Source organism: Oculina patagonica, chromosome 4 (assembly GCF_052425735.1).
Source record: "Oculina patagonica isolate OP01 chromosome 4, crgOcupat, whole genome shotgun sequence".
NCBI classification, from domain to species: Eukaryota; Metazoa; Cnidaria; class Anthozoa; order Scleractinia; family Oculinidae; genus Oculina; species Oculina patagonica.
Window position 1 is genome coordinate 22,264,349 of NC_135761.1, and position 27,975 is coordinate 22,292,323.

General features: G+C 37.5%; 1 protein-coding gene across 1 annotated transcript; it reads right to left on the reverse strand.

Annotated features, from left to right (window-relative positions):
* Nucleotides 1-553: 553 nt before the first annotated feature.
* LOC144649845 (importin-4-like) lies at nucleotides 554-27,819 on the reverse strand. Its single transcript, XM_078509440.1, has 35 exons — nucleotides 27,739-27,819; nucleotides 27,564-27,650; nucleotides 26,214-26,293; nucleotides 26,081-26,122; nucleotides 25,473-25,503; nucleotides 24,707-24,808; nucleotides 24,394-24,530; nucleotides 23,699-23,741; nucleotides 23,042-23,107; nucleotides 22,356-22,457; nucleotides 21,115-21,198; nucleotides 20,192-20,350; nucleotides 19,404-19,457; nucleotides 19,119-19,228; nucleotides 18,254-18,288; nucleotides 17,665-17,738; nucleotides 16,964-17,099; nucleotides 15,785-15,852; nucleotides 14,866-14,911; nucleotides 14,212-14,270; nucleotides 13,577-13,634; nucleotides 13,420-13,499; nucleotides 13,055-13,098; nucleotides 11,661-11,772; nucleotides 11,225-11,313; nucleotides 10,945-11,022; nucleotides 10,767-10,824; nucleotides 10,234-10,339; nucleotides 8,862-9,052; nucleotides 8,103-8,279; nucleotides 7,582-7,635; nucleotides 6,955-7,109; nucleotides 3,794-3,926; nucleotides 2,984-3,158; nucleotides 554-2,216 (listed from the first exon to the last, which is right to left on the reverse strand). Exons 1-35 carry the CDS (start codon nucleotides 27,799-27,801, stop codon nucleotides 2,077-2,079), a joined length of 3,228 nt encoding a protein of 1,075 aa, XP_078365566.1. The 5' UTR covers nucleotides 27,802-27,819; the 3' UTR covers nucleotides 554-2,076.
* Between the last annotated feature and the right edge of the window lie 156 nt (nucleotides 27,820-27,975).

Below are 27,975 nucleotides of genomic sequence, written 5' to 3' on the forward strand. Positions count from 1 at the left end.
CTCTATTTGGTTCAGATGCCCCCGCTATGCGGGGCTTCTAACAGACGTCTTGGACCCTAGGGCGGTGTAATAAGCCGGGTTTTTAACAACTGGTTAATAATAAATCTTCCGGTAAGTCCCGGGGATCAGGGGTCCCGGGTTTCAATTGACTGATGCATTTTTGCGCCTATCCCGGCCTGCTATTGGCGCTTCACAACAACAACAACAAAAAAAGCGGGGAAAGAAATACTACAAGTTTTTCGTGCAAAACAGCTTTTCACTATGGATGCGTGTTGTCTTCTTCTTTCTGGCCGAAGAGTTAAAAAATTTCATAAGTTTGTCTGAAACTTTGAAACAGATATTCGAGAAATAAGAATGTTCTCTAAAACACTACCAGCCCTTAACAGCCTGTCTGAACCGTTGAAAAACGATGGTTCAGTGTCAACCGCGAGGTTTAAATGAAGTTTTTTAGCTGGACTCTGATTCGCTGGCTCATGACAGTTGATTTGGAATTGCCTCCTGATTGCGCATTTAAAATTGCAGCATTCAGCCATAAACAAAAAAAAAATGGGTAGAATTTTTTTATTCCAAAAAGGCTATGCGATTCAAGGAAAATCCATTGCCTGACTCGTGAATTCCACGTTAAATTTCAATTGAAAATTAAACCGATATCGCACGAATCGCTTCGCGATTTGTAGCATGAAATTATACTTGGAATTCACGAGTCAGGTAATTAATTTTTCTATAGAACATCACGTTTTCGGCAACCAACCCGCATAACAGTACAATCGAGCACGCGCGCTGAAAGGCAAGAAAGGCACACTTGAATACAGTAAAAAAGGCAATACAGTGAAAGGCAAGAAAGGCACACTTGATTACAGTAAACACACCCCTATGATTTCGGGGTTCAGGCTGATCAAGTTCTTATTTGCCGATGGTTAAGCGAGAAATCAGCGTGAAAATGTTTTTAAAAGTTGTATCAGAAATACCATACCATATACATTACTTGTGCTTTATTGGCCAACTTTCAGCCCGATGTTCTTAAAGAAACCTAGTCAGCCTCCGCTATTTTCTCTACCATCTGTTTGCTTAATTCTACTTTTATTTTCATTATCCATCTCGGTAGTTTTAGATTTCTTATAATATCTCTTATTCCTTCAAGTCTATGAATGGAACATGAATATTCCGAGTAAGCTTGGTGTTTGTAAACCAAACTGTTCCTAAATATAAAAAATTAGTGTTAACATATTTCTATACGATTCAATTCTTTTGATCAAGTTCTCCTTCCATTTGAGAAAATATACCGTGTTTTCGAAGGGATAGCTAGATCACAAGTTGAACAGTTCATTTTGAACATTTGTGCTACTAAACGATCACTTTTAGTATAAATATTTATTATTTTCAGAACATGGCATCATTTTTCGATTTTCTCAACCTTGTCCCCGTGGTACTCATGGCCAGCGGGCCGCCGCTATTTTAAACATCATCCGGAGAAGACCTGGGGCGAGGTTGCAATTGTCCCCCAATTTTAACAATAAAGTTCCCTTTTGAATTCTTTTATAAAATGATTATATAACAAGAGCTATGATTGGCTTAGGAAGCCATGTAACATCGTTATCTCGCATGGCGTGGCTTTGTTTTACAAAAGAAATACAAAACTACCACTGAGTGTTTACTGGTGCAAAAAAGAGAGAAAGTTTGGGAGAACTCTAAAGCACTCGTATTTTAAGAGTATTTTAAGCTCAAACGAACTCGGAACTTTCCAGTTTTCTTCCAATCCACTCGAGTATTGACATCAGTTAACAGAATCTTTGAAAATCTGTTCTGTGACTTTTTTCATTTTTTTCGTTTTATTATACATGAAGGCACAAGTGTAGATTGAATGAGTCACGTGGTACGTTGTGCAAGCAGCATATGTAGACAATGTTCCGACACACTCAGTTGCTCGATGATATTCCTGCTAATAAGTCAGTCAGTACTGAAATTCATTGATATCCCTGCTAGAAAGTCAGCAAGCACTGCCATTTGAAGACACAACGCCCTTGTCTTTCACCATCAACAATCTTCGATCTCTCCTTAAAGCGCTGTTCAGTGTCGTCAACCAGGGGCCTGCCCTGTAGCAGCGGCCATCAGCACTTGTGCATGCTCTGGCGGCAACTCTGCCAGAATGTTCTGGAACCTTTGTGGAGATTGTTGTTGAATCTTTTGTATCATACTAATAAGTCCTGAACGAATACCTTAAAACAAAATAAAAACAGTTAGTCTTAGTACAGTCAATATGTTACAGGGAGTCGCTCTGAACACGAATATCTCACATGTTAAGTAGGCGGGATGCTCGGTGAAAAATTAATACGTCAGGGGAGACCAAGCTGAGCGTTACGCATACTTTATTTAAACTCCTAATAGAACACAGAACATGCCTGATTCTTCTGAACGTTCAAAGTGACACCAAAATCCTCAGTTTGCACCCCTAAAGAGACTACACACGTCCCCGCTCTTTTCACCTGGCCGGTTGTTCAAAGGGCAGATAACACTACCCACCAGATAAATTACTATCCAGTAGATAAGTGTTGATAAAACATACCATCCAGTTGATAGTGCTATTTGACCTTCGAACAAAAGGGGCCTAGTCGTCCTCTTGGGTTTCATGCATACCAAGATCGACATTCGTGTTCTGAAGTCGGCGAACAGTTCTTTTCTTCAGTTGCAAATGGCAGTAGCAAAGAATGTAAACAGTCAAAGTGGCCGAAACGTTACGAAAGCAACTATATATTTTTTAGCCAGGTGCGTTCCTTTGGGATGATTCGCGTCTGGATCAATGATCCAAGATCACACAGACCACGTAGCATTATAGGGAAAAAATCCACTTTGGACAGGATTTGCTCGTTTCTTTGACGCAGCATACACCAATTTATCTTGGATCACTGATCCTGCTCCGGAACATCTCACACGAACGCGCCTTTGAGTTATCTGTAGTAACTACAGCCTTTGAAGTCTCACTCACCATCCTGTAAAGTGCCAGAGGGTAGCACTTGTGAAAATACCGCTAAAAGCTGTGCTAGATACTGTCTAATAAGTGGATGCTGATCACTGAACAACTCAATGATGCACGAATAAACAGGATGATTCTCTTCGAAGTCTTCCTTTAATGGAAGACACTGCAACAATCCTGGGAAAACCTACAAGAAAAAATCACATTGTGACTGATCCAGGCATCACATTGTTGAGTGAATTTTCTTCAAAGGATTTGCGAATTCGAAAGAATTTTTTTTATTCTGTGGTAAACCCGCCATTCCCCATCAGTGGCTTACTTTCTATCTTCCCTTTAACGCCCGTTTACACAGGTGATTTGTGATGCGTTTTTTGTCGCGCTTTCCGATGCAACTTATGTCGCGCTCGAAGTCGCGATAAAAATCCCACGAAAACCGCGAGTGGAAACTGGCGGCGATTTTGTTGCCATAATATCGCGAAGGTTTCGAACATGTTTGAAATATCGACGATTTTCAGTGCGAGCTCGAGCACGACAAAAGTTGCATTGGAAAGCGCGATAAAAATCGCATCAAAAATCGCCTGTGTGAACGGGCTTTTAGCTACTTTAAAACAAAGCTGATGACGAGAATAAAGAATCTGATCACCTCAGTAAAAAAACTAACTGACAACTAAATTTTTCCCAGGAAAAATAAAAGAAAACATATGATGCAAAGTAGAAGAACTTTTGTTGTTTTTGGTTCTCACAGAGTTTAGAATTACTTAAGCTGACATTCTTATCTTGTGAGGGGAATAAAGAGAAAACGGAAAGGAACGGAACTCCAACCTTGTCCAAGGGAAGAGAATTCCTATTAGCCATGATCATCCTACTGACAGCACCACAGATGTTGTCGACAACTCGAGGAGGTTGGTTCTGAGACAGGATCACGAACAGGGTTTCTAAAATGTTCTGATAATGACTAAAAAGTGTCAAGGAAAGATATAGAAACGCTGAAATGAACAAAAACAACAATTTTGCTTGATGGTAAAAATTTGTTTCTTTGTCATCTCAACTTTAGATAGGAATAAAATAGTTGATAACAATAACGTCATATTATTTTTATTACAGTTATTGGAAACGCTTTCCTAGGAACAGGGTTTTTACATAGCGCCATGAAAAGTTGTGCCATGGGAAATGACTGTTAATACATTTGCGCGCTGCAACTACCTGATCTTATGGAATGCAGTAGTGGCGGTGTGGAGTGAGACTGCTGTATCTACAGCCTATTTTTGTTTCGTTTCCTCAGAAACGATACGGTATTATTTTGGCTTCGATGTGAACTATTTACACAGTGAGGGCTACTATCCAATCAGAAGAACGGTCGTAACCACAAAGTAAATACGTTTGACTGAAGGCAATTAATTTCGTAAAAACATGTTCTTCAAATATCGGAAAGATATTCTCAGCATGATAAAAAAATATTGAGAATCGTTGCAAACAGAAATATCTGACAACTGCAATGGTTTTAAGTTTAATTAAAGCGATGTATTGTAAGAAAACTAGAGAAAGCTCCCGTAGCGTTTAATTGTTAAGTAAACATTCTAGCGATTTTCTGAAACGGAAGTAAATTTTCACCAATCAGTGTTTGCAAGCGCAAACAAAAAAGGGATGACTTGTCGTGTTTGCTCGCACGGGGGGCTGCTATCCAATCACAAGAACGGTCGTAACCACAAAGTAAATACGTATGACCGATGGCAATTAATTTCGTAAAAACAGTCATGTTCTTCAAATAACGGAAATATATTCCTCAGCATGACCAAAAAAATTTAGATTCGTTGCAAACAGAAATATCTAACGACTGCAATGGTTTTAAGTTTGACTAAAGCGATGTATTGTAAGAAAACTAGAGAAAGCTCTCGTAGCGTTTAATATTATTCTGAAACGGAAGTAAATTTCCACCAATCAGTGTTTACAAGCGCAAAGAAAAACGGGATGACTTGGCGTATCTCGTGTTTGATCGCACGGTAGAGCAAGTGCGCTACAATTAAGAGAAGTGCATATTTGCAGGTGACTTACAAAGTTAATTTCACTTCATGTAACAGAGGAATGTATAAATGTGGGAGATTGCCCTATTCTATTTGTACAGGAAAATTTCACGGCATCTTCGACGTCACAAACAGCGCGAATACACGCAAAATTGCGTGGGTTCTCGCGTGGATGTACCCGGAATTGCGTGATCAGTGTCACGTCGGCGTCGCAAAAACATTCGAGTCTGCACGGAAAGTTGATAAATAAGTTCTGCTCAAAGTTTAAATTTTGTATGGACAGTATCGTATAGCAAGGTGTGCAACTGCCGTGTCGAACTAAATTCGTCTCCTTAAATGTTGTAACGCTCAATATTAACTACCGTTGCAACTGCTGGTGCAGATTTCTGAGATTAAATTAATGATATAAACATTATTTGGATTATTCAAAGCCATCGCGGTCTGATCGAAACTCCACAGTATCGCCAAAAATGCAAATCGTTATTATCAGTGTTACCAATGCAAGGCTGTTACACTGACAACAGATGCAACTTGGCTGTGTCTTATTCTGTGGAGATAATTTTATATTTGCCGGGAGAGCGTGCAGCGCGGATCGAGCAAAATACAATCCTGGTACGACTATATATAACATATAACTTTCTTTAAACTTGAATTTTGCTTAATTAAAAATCCTTGTTAAAAATCTGTGTATGGTAGCTTTTTACATTAATTTGCTTTGGTTGTTTACGTGTCTTTGTAAAGTGACAACAGGCATTTCATTTTAAAGAAATGGCTTCGAAACAGTGTGCTTATCTCTGTTCTTGTCGACCAGGGTTTTGGTTTGTATGAATTTGGCATTTATTTGATTTGAGCATGTGATCAACTCAGAGAAGTATATACCTCAAGCTTTTTGTCAAAAGGTAATAATTTCATCTTCGATTAAAGTGTTGTTTTGCATTTTATCAGAGATCAGTAGTCACAAAACACTTTATTTATGGAACTGATTTATTTAAGGATTGTTTGTTTCAAAAAATAAACCATTTAAATTAATTGCATTACTCTGATCTTGCATTTTACTCTTGTGGTTTCATGTTTCCCCACATTGATAGGAATATATTTAAATATTTTCTGTAAGTTATTTTTCCATTCATGTAACATCCAAAGTTATGCTATCGGGTGCCATTTTTTTGCTTAAAAGCAAAAAAGTGTTCTGCAGAAATAAAAAAAATCATTTTAATTTCCACTGGATGAGTAAAAACGATAAAGGCAAGCTCCCTTCACTTAACTTAATTTGGAGATAAAGACATATGCTATTTCTATAAAGAGAAATATTTATGTGTTACTTGAACTCTTGAAAGCTAAACGTAATGTCTCCTTTACATAAAATCGACAGTAGGTGTAAAATGAGAATTTAAGTTACTACTGAATATGAAGTTCTTCTTTTCATTCTGCACTCGTGCATAAATTCGGCAAATTTAACATACACTAGGACCTTCTCCAAATTAAAGTAAACCCCAAACCCACCTCTCCTTAAGTGTTACACTATTCTTACCCTTCCGCAATCAGGAAACGAAACACTATTTCTTTTTGAAATAGCTGCTTGTTAAAAAGTATGACAAAAAGCCACCGAGCTTCACACGCTCAGTCAGAGCAGGGATGACACAGTGGTGTGAGCGCTCGCCTCCCACCAATGTGATTCCTTTCGAATCCTGGCCTAGCGTCCTATGTCGGTTGAGTTTGTTGTTGGTTCACAAACTTGCTCCCAGGATTTTTCTCTGGGTTCTATTGTTTTCCTCCCTCCACAAAAACCAAGACTTCCAAAATCCATTTCGATGGGGGAAACACACCCCCACAACAGCCTCCTCATCAGGCGTCTGGGTACGAGGAAGTCCTCACCAGTTTCTAGCTTTAAACCCAATTGGTCTAAATAAAGGTAATTTATTTATTTTATTATTAAGCTTATGACGCATCTCTCAAGGATACGGTGTAATAAGATCTCCACCATAGAATGCAAGAAGACCAAGGCCATAGATTGTGTTACTTCTCACTTCGTCATCCTCGTCCTTGAGTGACGTCATAAACACAGGGAACAGGTGCTGCACAAAAGGAACTATGGCGTGACCCATGGCGAGTAACACCTGCAAAAAGGCAACATAATGTACGGACTCATTGCAGATGTGCATTTAGAGCGAGTTTTGATTAAATGTCGCAAAACCAAAACCAAAGTAATCACTCTGACCAATTACAAAGGACACAGACAATCCAGTGAGCCAATCGAAACTCTTACCAAATAGATGTAGTCGGCACGAAGCGCGGGAAAACGTGCTAGAGCAAGTTCTGTTCGTTTTACTTCTGATTGGGTGAAAAAAGTGGCGCCAGTGTTTGTAACTTATCACTTAAGCGTAGTAATGCAAACCCAAAGCAAACGCAAATTACTTTCGACACTCAGTGAAAATCGCACTATCTTTCAAGAGTTATTACAAAAATCTATCATACATGATCAGCAAAGCAGAATTTGGATGGAGCACACCAGTCTTGGCAGGGCTAATATCATAGCACGTTGCATCTGTATAAATAAAGAAAATTATATCTGAAAAGAAAGCAACTCACCTCTGATATTGTTCCGATAGCAAATGATTTATCAGAAACTGGACAGGATTTTCTCTACAACGATAACGTTATAAAAACAGTTTAGTAAGGCAATCGTAATCTCATGCAGTTATAATAATCCAATCTCTACACAATAATTTGAACTGGCCACATAATCAACTGAACCAGATAATAACTGACCCCCCTAGAAATAAACCTAGCTGCAAGGAGTCCATATTATTGTCGCGAGCAGGAAATATGAACACTCAGAAGTGGGCGGAAAGGAATCATTTTCTCTGTTTTCTCCCCTAGGCCATTTTTCCCAATCGACTTGTTTGCTTTATACATGCCGATCCGAGGAAAAGTAAAGGCTGAGTCTGCTCGTAGACTACAAACTAGAAACTTCTAAAGAGATCATGAAATGGTCAAATCGTGTGCCCGGAAATAAGTTACTGTAGCTCATGAATGCACCACGATAAGTACGCTAAGGAGTAATAATGATAATAATGAGTGATGTTTTGTCTGGAATATGATCCACTTACAGTTTTCTTCAATAGTAAGGGCAAGAATCCAGCAAAGTACGGTGCAAAGATTTGTCCTCCTACTGCAGTAGCTAAAGAAGGAAGAATGTCCCCTGCATACTCAATTAACATGGCATCAAACTCAGCCTGTTGATCTGAGTCATCTACATCATCATCGTCACCTTGTTGACAAGCAGTCTAGAAAGGAATACAAAACAAAGAGTAAGATACAGATTATCCCATGTGGTATTCGTACCACATGAAAGGCTTTCTGAGATGAAAACTACTTATACGAACAAGTTGTTCTCCAAACGTTAATAGCGTTTTAGAGGGCGTTTGCCACATATAAACCTGGTAAAAAGACCTACAGCTTCCATGGGCCTTCTGTAGCTCAGTGGTAGGAGCGTCTCACCGAAGGATCATGGCTTGCAATGCCATAGGTTTGACTCCTTTTGGTACAACTTGGAGATTTTTCCGAACTGAGAAGGTTTGAAACTGTTAGAGTATAATTTTGTCCCTGGAGATTCCAGTTTCAGTGAACATTTTTAAGCCGTTTTGTTTTAAATTGAGTAAATTAACATTTGGTGCAACCAAAATGTTTTAGCTTGAAGGGATGGTGTATCAACCCCACTCCATTTCTAGAAGGTAAGAAGTAGAACTTATATCTTATGACTATCTTAGCACCAAACCATAACCCTTTTTTAAAGCTAGCAAAAAAGTCAAAGCACAGAACTGTGTACTAAGTACTCTGCAAAACCGCGCTGATCTTCATAAACCAACCTTCTGCATAAGCACTGTCCTAGCGGCATTAGCAATAGCATCAGGGTGACCCTGTTCATCGACAATAAGAGACTTGACTGCCTTCAGTACTTCATTCAGCGACTGTAGGGTTGCCATGACGACTGATCTGTCCGTGTCCTTGGTTATAACGGTGATAAAGGTTGGTATGGCTGTGCTAAGCATACGTTGCACTAAAGAAAAGTGAAACATGTTAAGACACGACAGCAATTTTTGGCAATACAGTACAATCTTTAAATCTCGCACCCTCGGTTTCTCAAAACTCCCGACTATTCCCTATTTCCTATTCCGTTAACCCTGGAGGTTCAAGAAGTCGGGATTTTACTGTAAACTTTCATACAACATGCACGTTTGTCAAAGAGTTCATCAAAAAACCTAAAATAGCTAATACTAGCTGTAATCAAAGATTACTGGGGAGTGCGTTAGACCTATAGCTAAGTTAGATCCAAGGAAAAAGAAAGCCAGGCAGTGGTAAAAGACCGAGATGGACCTTGGCATTCTAGTATTATGACTAATGCCTCACCACGCAACGGTTTTATGCAACATGCATAAAAAGTTCATCAAGAAAACTGGAATAGCTAACAAAAGACCAAATAGCACTAGTGACTTTTGCATGCATTGCGACAAAGCATGCAAAAGAAAAGCGAATTTTTACCACTGCCTGTGCAAATAAAATATTACGCTCTTGGACTGGAGGCACGACATTAATTTAATATCGCTATAATCAAAAGCTTTTAACCCTTTCACTCTAAACACGGCGCTATTTGGAGGCGCGGTCATTGAACCACTTGTGACGTCATCAATTAGCACGTCAGCGGATTTTTGTGATAAGCAGCTGATATTGCTAGGATAGACCTTTCTACAGGACTGTTCATTTTGAAAGTCGGTTGCATTCTGACAGAGCCAATCAAAGAAAAATGCTATTCATTTTGGGTGCAAAATCGATGCTTAAACAGGCCAATACACCTGTAATTGATCAAGATCCCCTTTTCAGGATTTTCCAATGATAAAGTCCAAACTTTTTCGGCCGAAAGGAAGGGTATGAAGAGTAGAAAGTAACGAGAATAACAAAGCCGAAAGAAACGGAAGCAAACAGAGCAAAAAAAAATGGAACAGTTCAGCAAAAAAAAATTATGCGCATGCACCAAAGTGAAATATTATACATCTTTTCATGGAATCTTAATGAAAATGTTGCTGCAGTGTGAAAAAGTGCTTTTTTTAAAGTTTAGGTAAATTCAAGATCATAGCACCAAAAATTCAGTTTCACGCTTAAAAAAAGCGTTTTGGGGGGAAAATTCGGGGGTGAAAGCGTTAAGCTTATGCACACTATTTTGTTATTTCTTTCACTACATACATGCTGTTTTATCCTCTGCACCAGCTTGTTGAAGAAGAGAATGAAATCCACTGCAAAACTGACCTAAAGCCATCACAGCTCCCTTCCGTACTCCTGTGTGAGGAAACTGACAAGTCGCATGGATTTGTTAACAAAAGGTACAAGGTTCTCCCATTGTTTTCTTTTTGCTATAAGTAGAAACTCTGTTGTGTTCTATTGAAAATCTGATTGGTCCTCCGACTGTTTTCCATACCCTGAAAGAAAATGACCGCGCATGCGTTGCTCCTAGAAGGCGTGATTTTTCTTGATTTTTAGCAAAAAAGTATGAGCGAATAGTGAACTCGGCTGCGCCTCGTTGACTATTAACCCATAGAAAACTCGGGCTCGTAGTAATGTTACTTTTCATTTGTAGCTTAAAGTACATTAAATGTATATTTTGGAAAACAGTCATTTAAAGTGTCTACTATAACAATTGATCTACTCGCACTCGTTTTCAAAGGGCTTGTGGTTTGATCTTTAATTGCTAATACCCGGTAATTTAGTACAGTTTATACCTGGATAAGTTTTAAAACTTCTTTGAATGACTCATCTAAGTACGGTAGAAACTCAGTCCTGCAACATGAAAAAAAAAAAATCATAAATCAGCGTATATATTTTTGGTTACGTTTGGTTCTCTCTCCACCTTAACAAAAACCCACACTGTCTCGGTATTCAGCATACACTTTATCTTACCCTGAGTTTTCTGAGATTTCCCCAAGAGCATTACAAGTATCTTCCTTCTCTTCTAAGTAAGCATTTTCCACACTATAACTGCAAACAAACAGAAACAAGTGGGTTGTGAATGAGGTTGGGAAACATGATAGAACAATGCATACTGAGAACAATGCAAAAGGTTTCATAAATTGTAAAGTACGCATCTGAGTGTTATTTATTCGTTTTCTCAGCAAAAGAACTCACAAAGACAGCTTGCTCTTGAGCACACTAGCATGAAAGAAAATAAATTAAACTTTACCCAGTTACTTGATCATCATCTTCATCATCTTCTTCTAAGTCTTCATCTTCCAGTAGAAAACTGGGGTCATCTTCACTTGCATAGTGGGTCTGTTGAAAGCACGTCCATTATTGTAAAAAAGTATATACCAAAAAAAGTATATGCTATGTACCTTAGAACTTGCTCTGGCGGTGCAGGGGGTGGGGGTGGAGTAACCTGTGACGAACTAGGGCTGGAAGGGGGGTAGTGTTCTGGGCGATGGATTTGGATAGAATGGTTCGGATTAAGACTTTACCTTGCCCTACCAGAAAACTTCTGAAATACCACTGTTAAGTTTAACCCTTCACATGTCTTACGATGGACTCTATCAGGACAAAAGTTTTATCCAAGGTGTGACAGGTTTTAAAGATCATCTTGACAAATCAAAGTGCAAATGGTAAAGTCAATTTAAGCTTACCACAATTCCTTCTGTTGATTGAAGTGAATCAATCATATACTTCACTATATCTTTCAGATATTTCCCCATATTGGTCTTCAGTATTGTAGATACTGAGGCAAACAAGCCATACCTGGACAAGAAAGTGATACAGTAAAAACCCGCGTGTAAGAACCTAGGGATTTAAGAACCTTCTGGCAGAAATTTGCTTTTTTAGTACCCCAAAGTATAAGAACCTGTTTAGCCAAACAAATTCCAACAGGTTCTTATATGTGGGGTTTAACTATTTAATAAATATATATATTTTTTTTTACCAAAAACCAAAAAGGTGATCGAGAGTTTAGAAAATTTAAATGATGAACCTCAAAATGCACAATGTATGTTGAATTTGAACTGTTACTATGAAACAACAGTGCTGTATCATTGATCAATTAATGTTGTTGGACTTCTGGCAACATGGGCACATTAATAAATATTTATAATGAAGAACAGACCAGATTTTATACTATTTTCTGATGATCAACAACAATGTCTACTCTGTAGAAATTAAGAACCTACTTAGCCTAAAATGTCAATAAGTACCCCATAATACAAGAACCTGTTTTGCCAAACTCTGAAAAAAGAAGGTTTTTACACGCGGGTTTTTACTGTATCAACGTAATATTTTTACAGGATCCATGAGTGAGTCAGTACTGGTAGTACGCCTGCCACAAGTCGACTGTTACGAGCGACGAAGTTGGTATTAATGATTCTTAAATTACAGATTAAATTAGCAATGAAATCTATAGAATGAAACGTTTCAAACGTTAAAGGGGTTTTGTCATGGATTTTTACAGATTTTCGAACAATCAAGACTTTTAATTTGTGTTGCAAGAAACCTAGGCTACAAATAATGGTCCAGTTTTATTAAAAATAAGTATATCCCTATCAACAACCGTTTGGCTTCGGATGGCTAGGATGGAAATGGATTGCAACTTGAAAAATTGAGGTTAAACTTTTCAAGTTGTTTTCGCATGTCTTCAGGAAATTTATGTTTATAGACGAAGTTTGATTTCTATTCACAAGTTAAGGTTATATCTTTTCAAGATGTTCAAAGATAAATAAATGTTTTCCATGTGTTAAGTTGCCTACCACTAATTTCAGAACGGTTAAGACCAAAAATCTGCAAAATCCCTGTGACGTAGTTCCTTTAAAAATTTTAAAGCAGTCAGTTGACCGTGGAAAGTAAGATGAATTTGCACTGGCTTTAAATCTGCTGAGTTCTCTAACTGGTTTACCGCAAAACCTGTGCATAAAGTAAAGTACTTCAAACAAAATTGAGAGAAACTGCAAGCCTAAACGCCAATCACAATGGCTGCATTTTTTCCCTTCATCTCCTGACTGCATCAACTGGTTTTAATAATGACAATTCTTACGTGCATCTTCTAAGATCAGGATCCCGGTCTTGCTCAAGAAGACTCTGTGGGTAAAAAGAAAAAAAAATCAGATGTCAAAGAAAAAAACCGTCTCATTGTTTGATTGTTCACCTGAATTGCTAAAGCTTTAGCAATTCCTTTGACTATCAAGTAAGACTTCTACCAACAGAGATCCAATTCAATCTCAGCTGGAATGAAAAAGATGACACTTTAGTGGGAAAATGCAGAACCATTAAATTTATTTGTGGAATGATCCCTCCCTTTCTTTCCTGCCTGGTTTGCTCTCTTGGCCTCAACTGTTAGAACAGGCTCTAAAATAACACCACACTGTGATATCATAAAATGAAAAATGACGAAACTCGTACCATTCCAAGCTGAATACACTCATCTGCTAGCGGCATAAAATTATCTGGACCAATAGTTCTAGCAAGAACACCTAAGGTATCTATAAAGAAAGAACCAAAAGTCACTTTCACTTGAATTACTAGAACATCTGTAAGTACAACAAAGATATAAACTCACCAATAGCTTGCACACGTAAAATGCTCCTTTCTACTGATCCAGAGTTGCTTAGATATTCCTAGCAGAAAATAGCAGAATGGTCACTTTTGAAAAAAGGGGGAAAATGAACTATGACTTCAATCTGCCAAAGACGGCATTCAGCGGAAGGTGATAAACAGAACTGTTGTTTTAACCACGATAAACAACAAGACAAACAAGTTGTACAATAAAGGTATAAACATTCTTTGAGTATTCAATCTTGGTTATTGCTAAATGCCTATCATTAGAGCAGTTTTCAATTGAGTGTCGTAAAACCAAAACCAAAGTAATTACTCTGGCCAATCGCAAAGGACGCAGACAATCCGGCCAGTTAACCAATCAAAACTCGAAGCAAATACATGTAGCTGACGCGAAGCGCAGGAAAATGTGCGCGAGCAAGTCACAATTGGTTTTGGTTTTAATTCTGATTGGTCGAGAAAGTGGCGCGAGATTTTTAAACCAATCACTGATCGTAGTAACGCAAAACCAAAGCAAACGCAAATTACTTTCGCCACTCAAGTGAAAATCGCTCTAAGGCAGTCTTGGCAAACTATAATAACTAGTGAAACAGTTTTTTACTTGAGGCATTATCGCGATCATTGCAATGTAATATTTACCTTAATATATTCAACTATTTGAGGGAAGTATGGCAGCATGGCTTCTTTAGCAGCACTTGCTGTAAAAAATATATAGTGGTAACAAAAAAGAATGATTGCTAAAATAGAATTTGAACAACGTTCATATGCAAAAAGAGAATGACAAAAACAAATCAAAGAAACAAAATCTTAAACGCTGTCGCCATAATGTGAAGGTGTCATCAAAGTAGTACAGTAGAACCCCTATTAAGTGGCCACCCTCGGGGAAATGGAAAGATCACATCATTGCAATAGCGTTAAAAGAAACTACGGAATCACATTGTCATAAGACGACAATAATCCTGTGTTTGAATAAAATTTTTTTCAGCTGTCACTTTATTTTTTGGACTCTAGTTTGTCCGATCTTTTTGAGAACAAAGCCAAAAATTGTGTATTGCATTCTAAGAATGCTCATTGGGATGCCAAAAAGGTGGCCGCGGCTATTATGAGTGGTGGCTGTCTAAAAAGGTTTTTTTTTTACAGTATTATACTGACAACAGTTTCAGACTATAATAACTGGCCCCTTAATGAGGGGTGGCCACTTACGGTAATAGGGGTTCAACTGCATTCTCTGTACAATCCAAACTGTTGTAAGAAAGCCCTTCTATGACAAACATGTTTTAGAATAAACATTACCTGTAGCTCCTATTGCACTAATAGCCAATTCTTTCATTTGTGCAGTCTGCAAAATCAAAATGAAAACTTCAGCGGTTTATTACAATTTTGAGGAAACTAGTCTCTAAAAAAGTGGTTCAAAGATTGATTCACTGAAAAAAACATGATTGTGAATGCTGGTTAACGTTTAAAGGATTAACAAGAATGATACAATAAAGAGATAATACACAGCGCAAAATGTTCTGTTCATGTTAATTGTAACAACAACAGCAACAACAAAACTCACATGGGCATGCTTTATTACCAAAAACGTAGATTTACATTTCAAACATATATACAGTCAACTCTCTCTAAGACGGACACCTTCGGGACCGGCTGCAACTGTCCGTCTTAGAGAGGTGTCCGTCTTGTAGAGAGTCGAGGAAACATGACACCAGTAATTTTGAGATAGTAAAGTTAAACCTATGCACAATGAATACACGTCCGTTTAAAGTCGCTTTCTTTAACAAAACTTACAAACTGGGACATCAATAATATCAGAAAATTGACTTGTTTTTTCATTACAATCGATAATTCACTGCTTCACGTAAGCAGAGAAGCTTTATTGTTTTTGGTTAGTAAGCTTGGTATACGCGTATCCTTAGGGCACTGACTAACTTTGCTTTAGCGATATGAAGTTTGGAAGTATTTTCAGTAATAAAACATGATAAAAAAACACTTCTTAAGTGTCCGTTCATGATTTCAAAGTGTCCTTTGTCCGTCTTAGAGAGGTGTCCATCTTATAGGGAGTTTGGTTACAGTAAAATGACTGAAAAACGGCATGGACCATCACCAGGTGTCCGTCTTATGGAGGTGTCCGTCTTATAGAGGTGTCCGTTAAGAGAGAGTTGACTGTAAATACAAACTGTAAATTAAATCATTTTTCTATATGAAAACGTACTGTACTAGGTGCCAAAGCAAGAAGAAGTTTTTCCATTAATGTAGGTAAATAAGGAAGAATCCCCTCTCCTGCAAAAAAGTAAAATGAAAGATTTAACAATGGATCAATTTACACCCTTGGAAACTTGCATACTACAACTGTTGGTACTACTGGTACAAATTTTAATATTGATTAAATTAGTTTTCAAAGGCCTTTTTGGAGAAACAAATTAACATACTGGTAAAAGAAAATCTTAAGTTTAGACTACAGTAGCAGGGAGGGTATGGTGGCCTAATGGTTAGTGCACTGGGCCGGGTTGTTCGAAAGGCAATTAACGCTAACCCAGGATTAAAAGATGATCGAGGTTTTAATTTCTCTTGTTTTAAAGGGTTTTCCATAGCTAATGTTTTGTGAAGTTTGAGATTGGTCCACGTTTAAAACTGGGGTACAGAAAATATTAACAGAAAACCTCAACGAAATGTTATAAAATTTAAATCAAATTTCACGCTAATCCTAGATTAGCTTAATCGTGCTTTGAACAACCGGGCCCTGGACCCTGGATTGAGCCATCCAGGTTAAAACCCTGGCCAGGGTTATTACATTGTATGTTGTGTTCTTGGGCAAGACACTTGCAGTGCCTCTCTCAATGGGTACTGGCAAATTTATGGTGGGGGTAACCCTGGGATGGACTAGCATCCCACCAAGGGAGAAGAAGAAATACATGTACTCCTAGAGGCGCCTTTACACGGTAGAGAAATTTGGGTACGGACCCGTCACAAAAATGGTCCGGACCTCACCCTTAATTGTAAAGAAACAGTCAAATCGAACGGGGGTGGCCTATGGCCCCGTTTTGATTTGACTGTTTCTCTACAAAAGTGGTGAGGTCCGGACCAATTTTTGACGGGTCCGTACCCAAATTTTTCTGTCGTGTAAACGCGCCTCTAGTCTCTTCATGCTATAGAAACCAGGATAAGCTCTGGCCTTGATGGGCAGCTAAGCTCGACACAACATTTGTTAACACAGTAGCTGATTGTTACCTTCTAAAAATAAAGTCTTTACTACCGGTAGGTAAGTTAAGGAAGTGGCTATAGACTATTTCCTTGTAGGTAGACTCTTCAATAAACCAAAATTTTTTTGGTACTTTCAACTCGGGTTTAAAAATTTACAAGTTAAAATGTTGTTACATAACAGCTTCTTTACCTAAATTTTCACAGAATGTTTCTAAAGCGTAATAAGTCCTTGTTATGGTAGCTGAAGTTTGTCCACTTTCTGAAGTATTTACAAGTCGCTCAAACAAAAGTGGAAGGATATCTGCACTGTATTTACTGATATCTGGCTGAAATGAAATAAAGTACAAAGACACATGCAAGTTAATAAAGAGTCCTACATTGTACATGTATAGATTACCGGTAATATATTACCGGTAGATAATGTTTGAGTCATTAAAAACCTTTTACAAAACATGTTCTCTTTTTTGGCCATTCTAATAGAATGCTTTGTTTGTATTTTAATTGTCTGATTGCCCAATTCAATGAAAAATCCAAAACAATGCTGTTCAAGAGTCAAATTTAACCTGCAATTTGCCACTTCTCTGTTCCCTTTTATATTTTGCCATTATATGGGAGAAGAAAATGAAGAGAAAAACCATTGTGCAGTTCCAAAAAATATAATGCCCCCCATGGAACGTCAATGGAAATTCTCAGGAGGTGCGGAGTCTCAAAAGCCAAAATTTTCAAAGGAAAGTACGGGGCTTGACTGAAATTTTCAAAGGAATGGGGGATTCAAACCAAAAAACCTTCTGTGGGAGCGGTATGGATATTTTCTGGAACAACACGTTTCTAGAAAAGGGATGACCCAGTAATTATAAAAATTACATAAATACCAGTACCAAAGTATATCACCTGCAAACACTCAGAGTATTGACCCAATGCAAACAGAGCAGCATTCTGAACCAATTGGCTTTCATCTGAAAGACCTGAAACAACACCAAACACTGTATTAAACATGAGACAAAATTGAGCTAGTTCTTATTCAGAAAAAAATTTTTGTCATGTTTCTCCACAAATTCTCTATATTTTTCTCCTTTCCTGTCTACCTGAAAGTGTGTCAACTTTACATGATTTAATCACACATTGATCAGACTTGAGAGCATAGGGGAAAAGCAACGTCTTGAGGCTGGACAATTCCATGTTTAAACGTTTTAACTTTACCAGTCAGTTAATAATTTACTTTATCCATAATTCCATTAGACAAGGTAGTCAACACTGATAGCGATTTTAAAGTAACTTCAAGGGAATGTATCAATAATTATTATTTCCAATCATAGCCAATCTATCATCAATAACATCCTTGTACACAGGGTCTCTGTTCCCTTTGACCAGCACTTGTTTCATTAAGCATGCGTAGTAAGGAACAAAGACTCAAGGTACGAGAATGTTATCAATCAATTATAATATTATTCACAAACAATATGTTTCCTTGTATCCATACCTCTACAAATAGTCTGTAAAACAGCCTGAAGGTATCTGTAACACAAATTTAAATAAACAATGCAATCGTAAATATTTTAATGCAGTTGCTCTGTATGCTAGTTATCTTTACAGTCAAAATAGTAAGCACGTGCCACATATAATTTCGGAATAGTTTTGATTAACAGTGAACGGATTGCATTATTCGTTTCAACTTTCAAATTTAATTTGAATATTGTAAATCATCCAACCGTTAACACATGAACGCGTGAACCTGTCAAAAATTATCCAATCAAATTGGTTTACTTTTGACAGGTTCGCGTGTTCACGTGTTTACAGTTGGACGATTTACAATATGCAAATTGAATTTGAAAGTTTGAAACGAATAATGCAATCCGTTCGCCGTTAATCAAAATTATTCCGAAATTATATGCGGCACGTGCTGACTATTTTGACTGTAATTAACTTTTACTGGCGTAAAACGTGTGCATAGGTGGACAGGGTCATGCAGTGTTGTGTTCTTGGCTAAGACAAGTTATTATACTCTAACAGTGTCCTCTCTGTAGACGTCTAGGAGATTAAATGCTTAATGGATATATAACCCACTGTGGATTAACATCTAAGACAGGGAAGGTAAAAGAAATAAAGCAACACAACTACTGGTACCTAGGATAAGGGAACCTAAAGTGCTGCGTGGGCAGGGGGGTGGGGTATACAGTCCATTTCGTTTACAACAAACCCTATTTTACAGGCATTCTGTGGACAAAGCTGTGGCTATCAAAGAAGGTCAACCTTGTGTTGTGACTTGTTTACAGAAACAATATTATTACTGTAGTTTTGTTAGGTTCTGTTTAATGTGTGCTATTAAACTTATCATAAACTCATACCTGTTTCTGATGTAGTCAGCACATCCCTCAGCAAGTACTGCCAGAGCTATTAGTGCTGCTTTACGTTTATAAGGGTCCTCACTTGCAAGTGCTGGCTGGACCATCTGCATCTGCACAAAGGAAAGATCAAGAACATCACATCAAACAAGAAATTAAAACTGAGAAAATGGCACAAGTTATAATATGTTTACGTTGCTTGTCGCAAATAAGTGAGAGACTAACAGAAAAATATTTGTTTTCTTGACTGTATTCAGTCAGAAAAAGCCTTCAAGTGTGTTCACTTACCAGAGGTGGAATAACTGACTCAGGTGGAAAATGAAGAGCAAGAATATCAAGAACCTACGAAGAAATGAGCAAAAAAATATTAAATGAAGGTCAACAACATCGCTAACTTTCTGCTTTATAGCCAGTTCAATTAAATGTCCACACAAATGAGTTTCATGTAAAGATTGAAATTTAGTAAGCACCACATTTTACAACAAAATAAACAGTACTTCATTAAGGTACACAGACTGCTCAATAGTTTTCACTATAAAAGTCACAATCACTAACATGACAGGGACGGCGGAGCCAGGGGGGGGGGCTGGGGGGCTTTAGCCCCCCCCCCCCCCCACTTTTTCCGAAAAAATAAAGACTTATTAAGAGAAGAGTCTCTTAAGCCCCCCCACTTAAAGTCACTAGTCAGCCCCCCCACCTGGAAAACTGCTCCGCCGTCCCTGCATGAATGGGAAAAAGTCTGAATGGGCAAAAGAGCCATTAGAATGATTCATTTGCAATTCACTGTCTCAAAGAGAATTTAATCTATGGCACTTTTAACATGTAACAAAAAATGTTTGACAGACAAGTGAGTTTGGATCATGTTTACTACTCAAATACATCGAATACTCTCTCAAGATAGTTGGCCAAGAGTCGGCCAATAGTAAGCTGACACTCGGTTGATCTTGACTAAGTGTTAGTTGACTTTCAGCCAAGGGTCTACCAACCATCAGGCTTACTCTCGACAAATAAATTGATCATCTATATTGCATGAGACCACCTACAGTACACATGATCCATACAGTTCTATACTTTACCTGTGATGCGACAGCACAAGGTCTGCTTGCTTCAGTTTCATCTTCTATCTCATCATCCTCTTCCTCATCATCAAAATCATCATCTTCATTTGGTGGTGATGCCATTAGTGGGAACACAACTGACAAGGTTGGCAAAAGAAGCTTGTTCTTCACCAGTGCCTGTAACAGTAAAAGTCTAACACTCAATTGGAGAAATTAAATGTTGAAGGTATCTTAAAAACACTAACAAGCACTGTCATAACACATTGGCTTTCATGGAGAATTGGGGAGGGGGGGTGTTATCACCTTAACGGTTTATGAAGCCTACATCCCCTACACTGTACTGAGAGCTACCGGTTAAGATCCCTTTTAATATTTATTCATAATTTTATCTTTCTAAAAACAAGGCAAAAAAGAACATACATTTGAAAAAACTTTTAAAACTATGACATGCCTTGCAATGGGGCAATAAGCTAAAAAGCTAAAGAGGACTTCTATTTCTTGACATAATGACTGAATTTGGTTATTTTAACAACACAGGACATACTTTAAAGATTAAACTCAGAGGAGGGAACTCAAAATATTATATACAGGGAAGCTCCACTCTGCCAGGTCCAAACCTTAACCCTTAATAACCATTTTTGACAATAAAGGTAAATGTCTCAGTAATTGGCCCTGATGTTGTGGGTTCCTTGCCTTAAGTTTACTGTTAGTTGTATGTGTTATTTATAAGGCAAAGCTAATAAAATAAAAAAATAATAAAAATAAAGTGGGTCTGTTCAAGTTCTATTCGAGATAATGACAATTTTTCCTCCCATTTGTATACTCCAACTTGTGAAATTCCTACCCTTTTAATTACAGACTGAAAAAAGGCACCCCATTCAGGCAGAGCCTCCCCATACAATCCACATTAGAGTCAGTGAATCCTCCTAGATTAAACTCACCTTGGGTTTTATTCTTGCAAGCCAGCTCACAAAGTAAAGAGCTTTTATTCTCAAGTTGTTGCCACAGGATGAATTGCTGGCAATCTGCAATCAAAGTTTTCAAAAGTAAGTATTTAGTCAGTAGTTTTTACGTATCCCTGGCATAGTGTAAATGTCTTTATTACAATTTAATGGCCCATATAAAAACTACTGAAAACTATAAAATACAATAAAAAGAAAAGGGCCATAAGGAAAGTCAGCAAAAGAGATACAATACGTGTGACAGACCACCTTAGAAAAAAAAAAACACCAAAAAATTCCAAAATAAAATCAATCAGTTCTTGCAGTCAAATAGTCCTTACACCCCACTTAGAACAGGAACACTTGTAGCCTGGCGGACCGACAGTGGCAGCAAATTCCACATGTTGGAATAGCTAAACCTAAAAATATCCGTCCTCGTATAATTATTTAAGTTTGTCCTTACCCCTCAACGAGTATCTTTCTGAATGTGAATAAAATTTGATAAAAGAAGATCTATCTATAATTAATATACCCATTAAGAGCTCTATAAAAATAAAACATCAAAAAAGAAGTGTCTGTCCTTTAGAGATAACAGTTTTGTTTTTGAGTGTTGAAGTCATCACTTTTTAGAAAAATTACTGGTATGTGGCTCTTCGCTGATGTAAATATCAATATATTAATATAAATAGTTTTATGCAATTTAATAAATTATGTTCAAAAAATAAATAAATAATTTAGTGAAAATTATTGGAGAAGTGGTCGCAAGTCAAATGCTCGGAAAAAAGATTTTTTTTTTACTTGCAACCACTTCTCCACTTATTTTCACTTTAATCCAAGTCACCACTTATCATGTAAATAATTTAGGTTAATGGGTGTTAATTAGAAGAATGTTAATGGAGTTAACCAAAGCAAATGAGCGACAGGATCGATTTAACTATGCCATTAACTTGCTGGTAGTACATTCCATTAAATGGAATGCTCTACCAACAAGTAAAATGGCATAGCAATAAGCACACCTCTGGGACCTCTCAAGGCTAACAAGACAGTCTAGCAAAAGTACAAGACCTACGGGCAGTTTCAGCTTACTTGTTAACACTTATTTGGTGGATCAGTTGTCTAAAATATTCATGCGACTATAAGTGGTTGGATATCCCCCAGTCCTTGGGTTATCTAAAAAGGCAAGCAGCTTGATTCCCTTACAATCCGTCGTCATTGATTTAAAAGAAAGCTTGATGGCAAACCTGAAGACAGAACTCAACCAATGTCTTTAAATGTGGAGTCACAATACTGACTTCAGACTCAACCAGTTCATCGAATATTTCCATTGCATCACAAGCCTTATCCTGGGTAAAAAACATTTATTAAATAAATCTTGATGCAATAAAAAGTGTTACAAGTTTTTAATGCGTGCAGCTGGGTATGTAACATGCATTCAAAATGTTGGTCATCTTCACCTAAATTTGAAAATGGACTCTGCCCAAAAGGGTACCTTTTTCAGGCTTCAGGTAAATAAAAGGGTAGGGATTTCACAAGTTTAGGTATACAAAAGGGTATGGAAGTCTATCATTTTGGTTTTTAAAAGGGCCTTAATTAAAATATTATGAACAGATCCAATTTATGGCTGTATTATTTTAATTTATTACGGGTAAGTGCCAATGACAAGAAAACATGTGTCTAAGCTAAGCCATGTCTTTCAGGTATATGAAACAGAAAGGGGTACCTTTTTCAGTAAAAGGTATACAAAAGGGGTACAATTTCTGTCAAAATGGTATATTACCCGTATAAAACTTTCTTTTGAGTACCACAGGGTGGAAACTAGAGTAATCTTTGTTAATAAAAATAATGCCAGACTCCATTCAAAACAAACAAATATGGCAACAAGAAGACATTATTTTACTGGTATGTTATAACTTGATTTAGTACCCACCTCATCTATGGTTAAGATTTGGTTGATGAATCCTACAACTTTTGGTATAAGTGGTCTAACTAAAGGCTAAAAACAGAAAAAGTAAAACACTTAATGAGGCTTATGGCCGCATTGCAATACAGGGAAGGCTATCCAGATCAAAGAAAAAACTATGCAGGACACACTACCTTATTACATGAAATTTTCGCGACACTTTAATTTCGCGATTCTAAAAAAATCGCGAAATTAAAGTGCCGCGAACAAAAGGGGCGCGAACATAAGATGACGCGAATATTAAGTGACTCGCATATGTCAGTAATCAATGTAAATGGATGTTGTCGTCAATTGACTAATTTGTAGACATTCTGAGAACTGCTCTATTGAGATTAAGTCCCTTCCTGCATTTTTGTTAATTTTGACGTTATTGTTCCTTCGATGAAGTCGTTTTATATAATTCAAAGGCATATCAACATATATTGCTAAGAAAATGTAAATTGTGTCTCACTCAAAAACGTGAAATTAAAGTGATTCAAAATACAATTTAATTTTCTCAAAATCGTGAAATTTAAGTGTCGCGAAATATGTGCACCTCAAAATCGCGAAATTAACGTGTCGCGAGAATTTCATGTTATAAGGTATAGGTGTAAAAATGTGGCTATAAACTTATTAACAACTTACAATTTCCTCGGTTCCAACACACTCAATAAGACATGTCAAAGCTCTAGTGAAGAAAGTAAACAAAGTACAGATTTATTGGTTATAGGCAGAAGTAACTGCATTGTGTTGTCTTTTAGGTCATGGCACAAGTCAATCGTTGGAATATTAAATTTTGCACATCTGATCATAACCACACAATTAAAAACTAACACCCTTTCTTTTGACAAGAAAGACCCCCCCCCCCCCCCCCCAGGAGGGAGGAAAACCGGAGAACCCGGAGAAAAACCCTCAGCAGCAAGGCGAGAACCAACAACAAACTCAACCCACATATGGCACCGGGCCGGAATCGAACCCGGGTCACATTGGTGGCAGGCGAGCGCTCTCACCACTACGCCATCCCTGCTCTAACAAACCAATTCACATAAACATGTGGATTGATTGGAGAATCACTCAAATGCTTTCTTTTACAAATGGTCACACATTATAATGCTTTGAAATGGTTCATAAGTACAGTCGAACCTCGGTATTTTAAACCGTCCAGGGAACTGAAAATAGTTCGAAATAGCGGGAGTTCGAAATAGCCGATAGTAAATGACTGAAGGGCAAATCCAAGGGAAATAGGTTTAGTCAGAAATAACGGGGAATTCGAAATAACCGAGTTCGAATTAGCGGGGTCCAACTGTAAGTCTTAAGTCAAAACATACACTGTACCTCACCTTATTGTGTAAAATGGTACCAATTTACTTTGCTGGTCATCTAGTGTGCTGGAGAAAAGTTGGAAGAGTGATGTGAAGTGGGGTCTCAGCTGTTCATTGGCTGATTCTGTAATAGAGCTTAGAAGAAACATGCCCATCTGAAATGTAACAAGGACAGAGTTAATACTCCATCGGATCAAAGGACGATTAATATATGAAATCAAGGCCATTACCTAAACATGCCCATCTAGAATGCAACAAAAACAGAGTTATCCCATCAGAGGACATGATAGGAATAGATGACTTTTTTACAGATTTTTCAATTTTCCATCACCTCTCTCTGTAGTGGTTGATCAGACTTGATGTGTTCTTGAAGGAAAACAAGCAGTTTCGGCCATTGATTTGCTGGTAGGTCATGTTTAGCTATCACACTCACCTAGTAAATAATAATAAATGCATTATAAGTATGTTGCTTAGCAAAACTATTTTGTTTTCTTTTCAGCATTCAAAGCTTGGTGTGAAGCAAAAATTATGCACACGGTAAAGCATAAAGTTTTATTTATTATTGGATTCAGTAATTCACCCTTGGAGAGAGAAGAATTGCTTGAGCTGTTTTCACTATGCACACAACAGCTGTGTAAATTGAAAAAACATTTTGAGTGTGGTTAATTCTTGTAAGTATAATGATAACAATTAAAAGGAGAAGCCACGAGCCAAGCGGCCCACACTGCCGGAGCTTATCCCGGTTTCCGTAGCATTAAGCGGCTAGGAATATTTTTACTCCCCCCTGAATGGGATGCTAGTCCATTGCAGGGTTCCCCCCCAGCATTATGTCGCCGGTACCCATTTATACACCTGGGTGGAGAGAGGCACTATGAGAGTAAAGTGTCTTGCCCAAGAACACAACACAAGTGACCCCGGCCAGGGCTCGAACTCGGACCGCTCGATCCGGAGTCCGGCGCACTAACCATTAGATCACCGCACCTCCCATAATGATATCAATTAAAAACAAGAGAAAAAAATTGGTTAACAGTTATACTTTATAATATTAATAAAAGATTCTTAAAATAAAGATATTAATTATTCATTGAATAACTTACAACTTGTGCTGCAGAATTCCTTACGACTGGCCTAAAAACACAATTAGAAGTAATTGAAAGGAGCCTTTATATAAATATGAAAATAGTCCTGAGAGAGTACAAAGAAATCCTCAACATTAGTAAATAAATGAAGCTAGGTGAGAACTAAAAAGTTTTCCAGTATTGTTACAACAACAGTCAACATGCCTGGACTCTTGATCACGCCATCGACTTTGAAAACGCGGAGATAATTGACAAGGGCAACAATCGCATTAGAAAGACACTTGAATCGTGGCACACGGCAAAAACGGTCGAGGTCGACAACAATTCGTGCCCTCTGCCAGGACAATATAACATTCTTTTAAACACTCAGTAATTTATACACTTTTAGCATTCCATTTAACATTCTTTTACACATACTTTTAACTTTTTAATTTATGCGATTTGCTAGTCATATTCAAATTTTTAGGTCCATTTTATCACTTCATTTTTATCCGTCGAAGACAGCAGTCTGGCTGTCGAAAGCTAATTATAATTTTTAAAACATTTTACCAGAGAACGCTTTTTATCTTCTAACAGTCTACTGGTAATATCTAAACATAACGTTACAATATTTAAATTTTACTTACTCTGGTTCTTGAAGCAACACTTGCAAAAGAGACTCTCTTAACCTGAGATAAAGAGGAAAAAAAAATTCTGGGCTCGATACATGATTATTAATTTGTTATTTAGTAAAACAAATACACTTGAAAACATACTCACATGGCGTGAACCTCAGGGGTCAGCTTTGTCCATTGTTTGACAACTCGTCTTCGCAACAAAACTGCAGCATATTGTCTCACCTGGGACAGAACAGATAGCAACAAACTTTGTTTCCTTTCGGCAGAACAGTATGTAACAAAATATAATTTTTATAAAGGTTCAATGGTGCTTAACAAAATGATAAAACTATTAGGCTGCATTCATTATGTTTTTTGAATTAAATAAAACGACTTCATTAAAGGGTCAAATATTATAACAACAAAATTAGCAAAAATGCAAGGGCGAGACTAAATCTCGGAAATTGCATCAACAGAGCAGTTCTAACAATGGCTACAAGTAGGTCATGCTTGAATGTGCAAGAGTTATTGTTCTTAAGCCTTCCTTTAGTGGTATTAAACTTACTCTTTGTTGATTATTGACATATGTAAGTCACTTAATTTTCGCGTCATGTAACGTTTGCGACACTTATTGTTCGCGTCACTTTAATTTCACAATTTTTTTAAAATTGCAAAATTAACGTGTCGCGAAAATTTCATGTAATAAGGTAACAGCTACAAATAAACAATTAACTAGAAATTACCTTTATTAAATTAACCTTTGGGCCTTGAAAATAAATTGAATTTACATACGAAAGAATAAGCAAGGATAAAAGCCAGAAATTAACGATAAATTAAAATCAAATTGGAGAACAGAACAGAAACCGAAGAAATGAGCGGCTAAGGAATGGCAGCCAGCGGGATAATTTTTGATCTTTTCAAATAAAAAAAATTGACAAATTAAAGCAATTTCAATTCAGTTAATTTATTCGTTATTCTGGGTCAGATTGCATTTGACTGGAAATGGGGTAGTGGTAATTGGGACTAACAGGTGAATACGAGTGTCCAAGTCGACTGTTGTTTTTCAATCACCACCAAGCCTCAAATCGAATGCAGTCGAACCTAGTCGAACTAATCAAACTCAACCAAACTCAACTGAGCCCAAACGATTGATTGCATTCAATGGCTCGATTGGGTTCGATTGAGTTCTATTTGGTTCGATTAGTAACGTTATTATTAGCTTCTCTATAAACAGCATCAACACGTGCTGTAAAATGTTTCATTTATTTTATTGCAAGCCTTGCAAAAAACAAATCATTTCTGTCAGTCAACTTTTCTCTTACACTTGACCTTTTATAACTTAAAAGGGAAGCTTATATTGCTTACACTTTTAATGACGGGCAATAAACGGCAATTAACACATCACTCACTCATGCACACTGCGGAAAACTGGGGACAAAACTTTTAAAGGACTGTATACTTCAGATCAACGAAGCTGAGAGACTTGACCTCATTTGACATCATGTTAGCTTACCTGAGGATTTTGAGAAGAGCCAAGTACAGTGACTAGAGCTGGAACGATAGCAGGGTTCTTGAATGCCTCGCGGAGTTGGGCGGTCGCCTGCGTACAAAACATGCCGATTAATCACACATGTGTTGCATTAAATGGTAAAATCAACAGTTAATGTAAAGTAAGACTTATGTATTACCTGCTTTATCACTGCGTTGTCGGGAACAAGCAGTTTTTGGAGAATTTCTTCCAGCTCGGCCATGTTGTTCTCTGTGGTTTTGTGAACATGCACGCCCGCGATACACCGATAGAGAGTCGCGCAGAGTCTGGTCGCGCGCGAAAGGAATTCTCCACGCGCTTGTAACGTGCGTGCGTGTTTAATAATATATTTTACAAAAGTGTGCGAATATTTTCATTAATACCACAAGGCGATCAA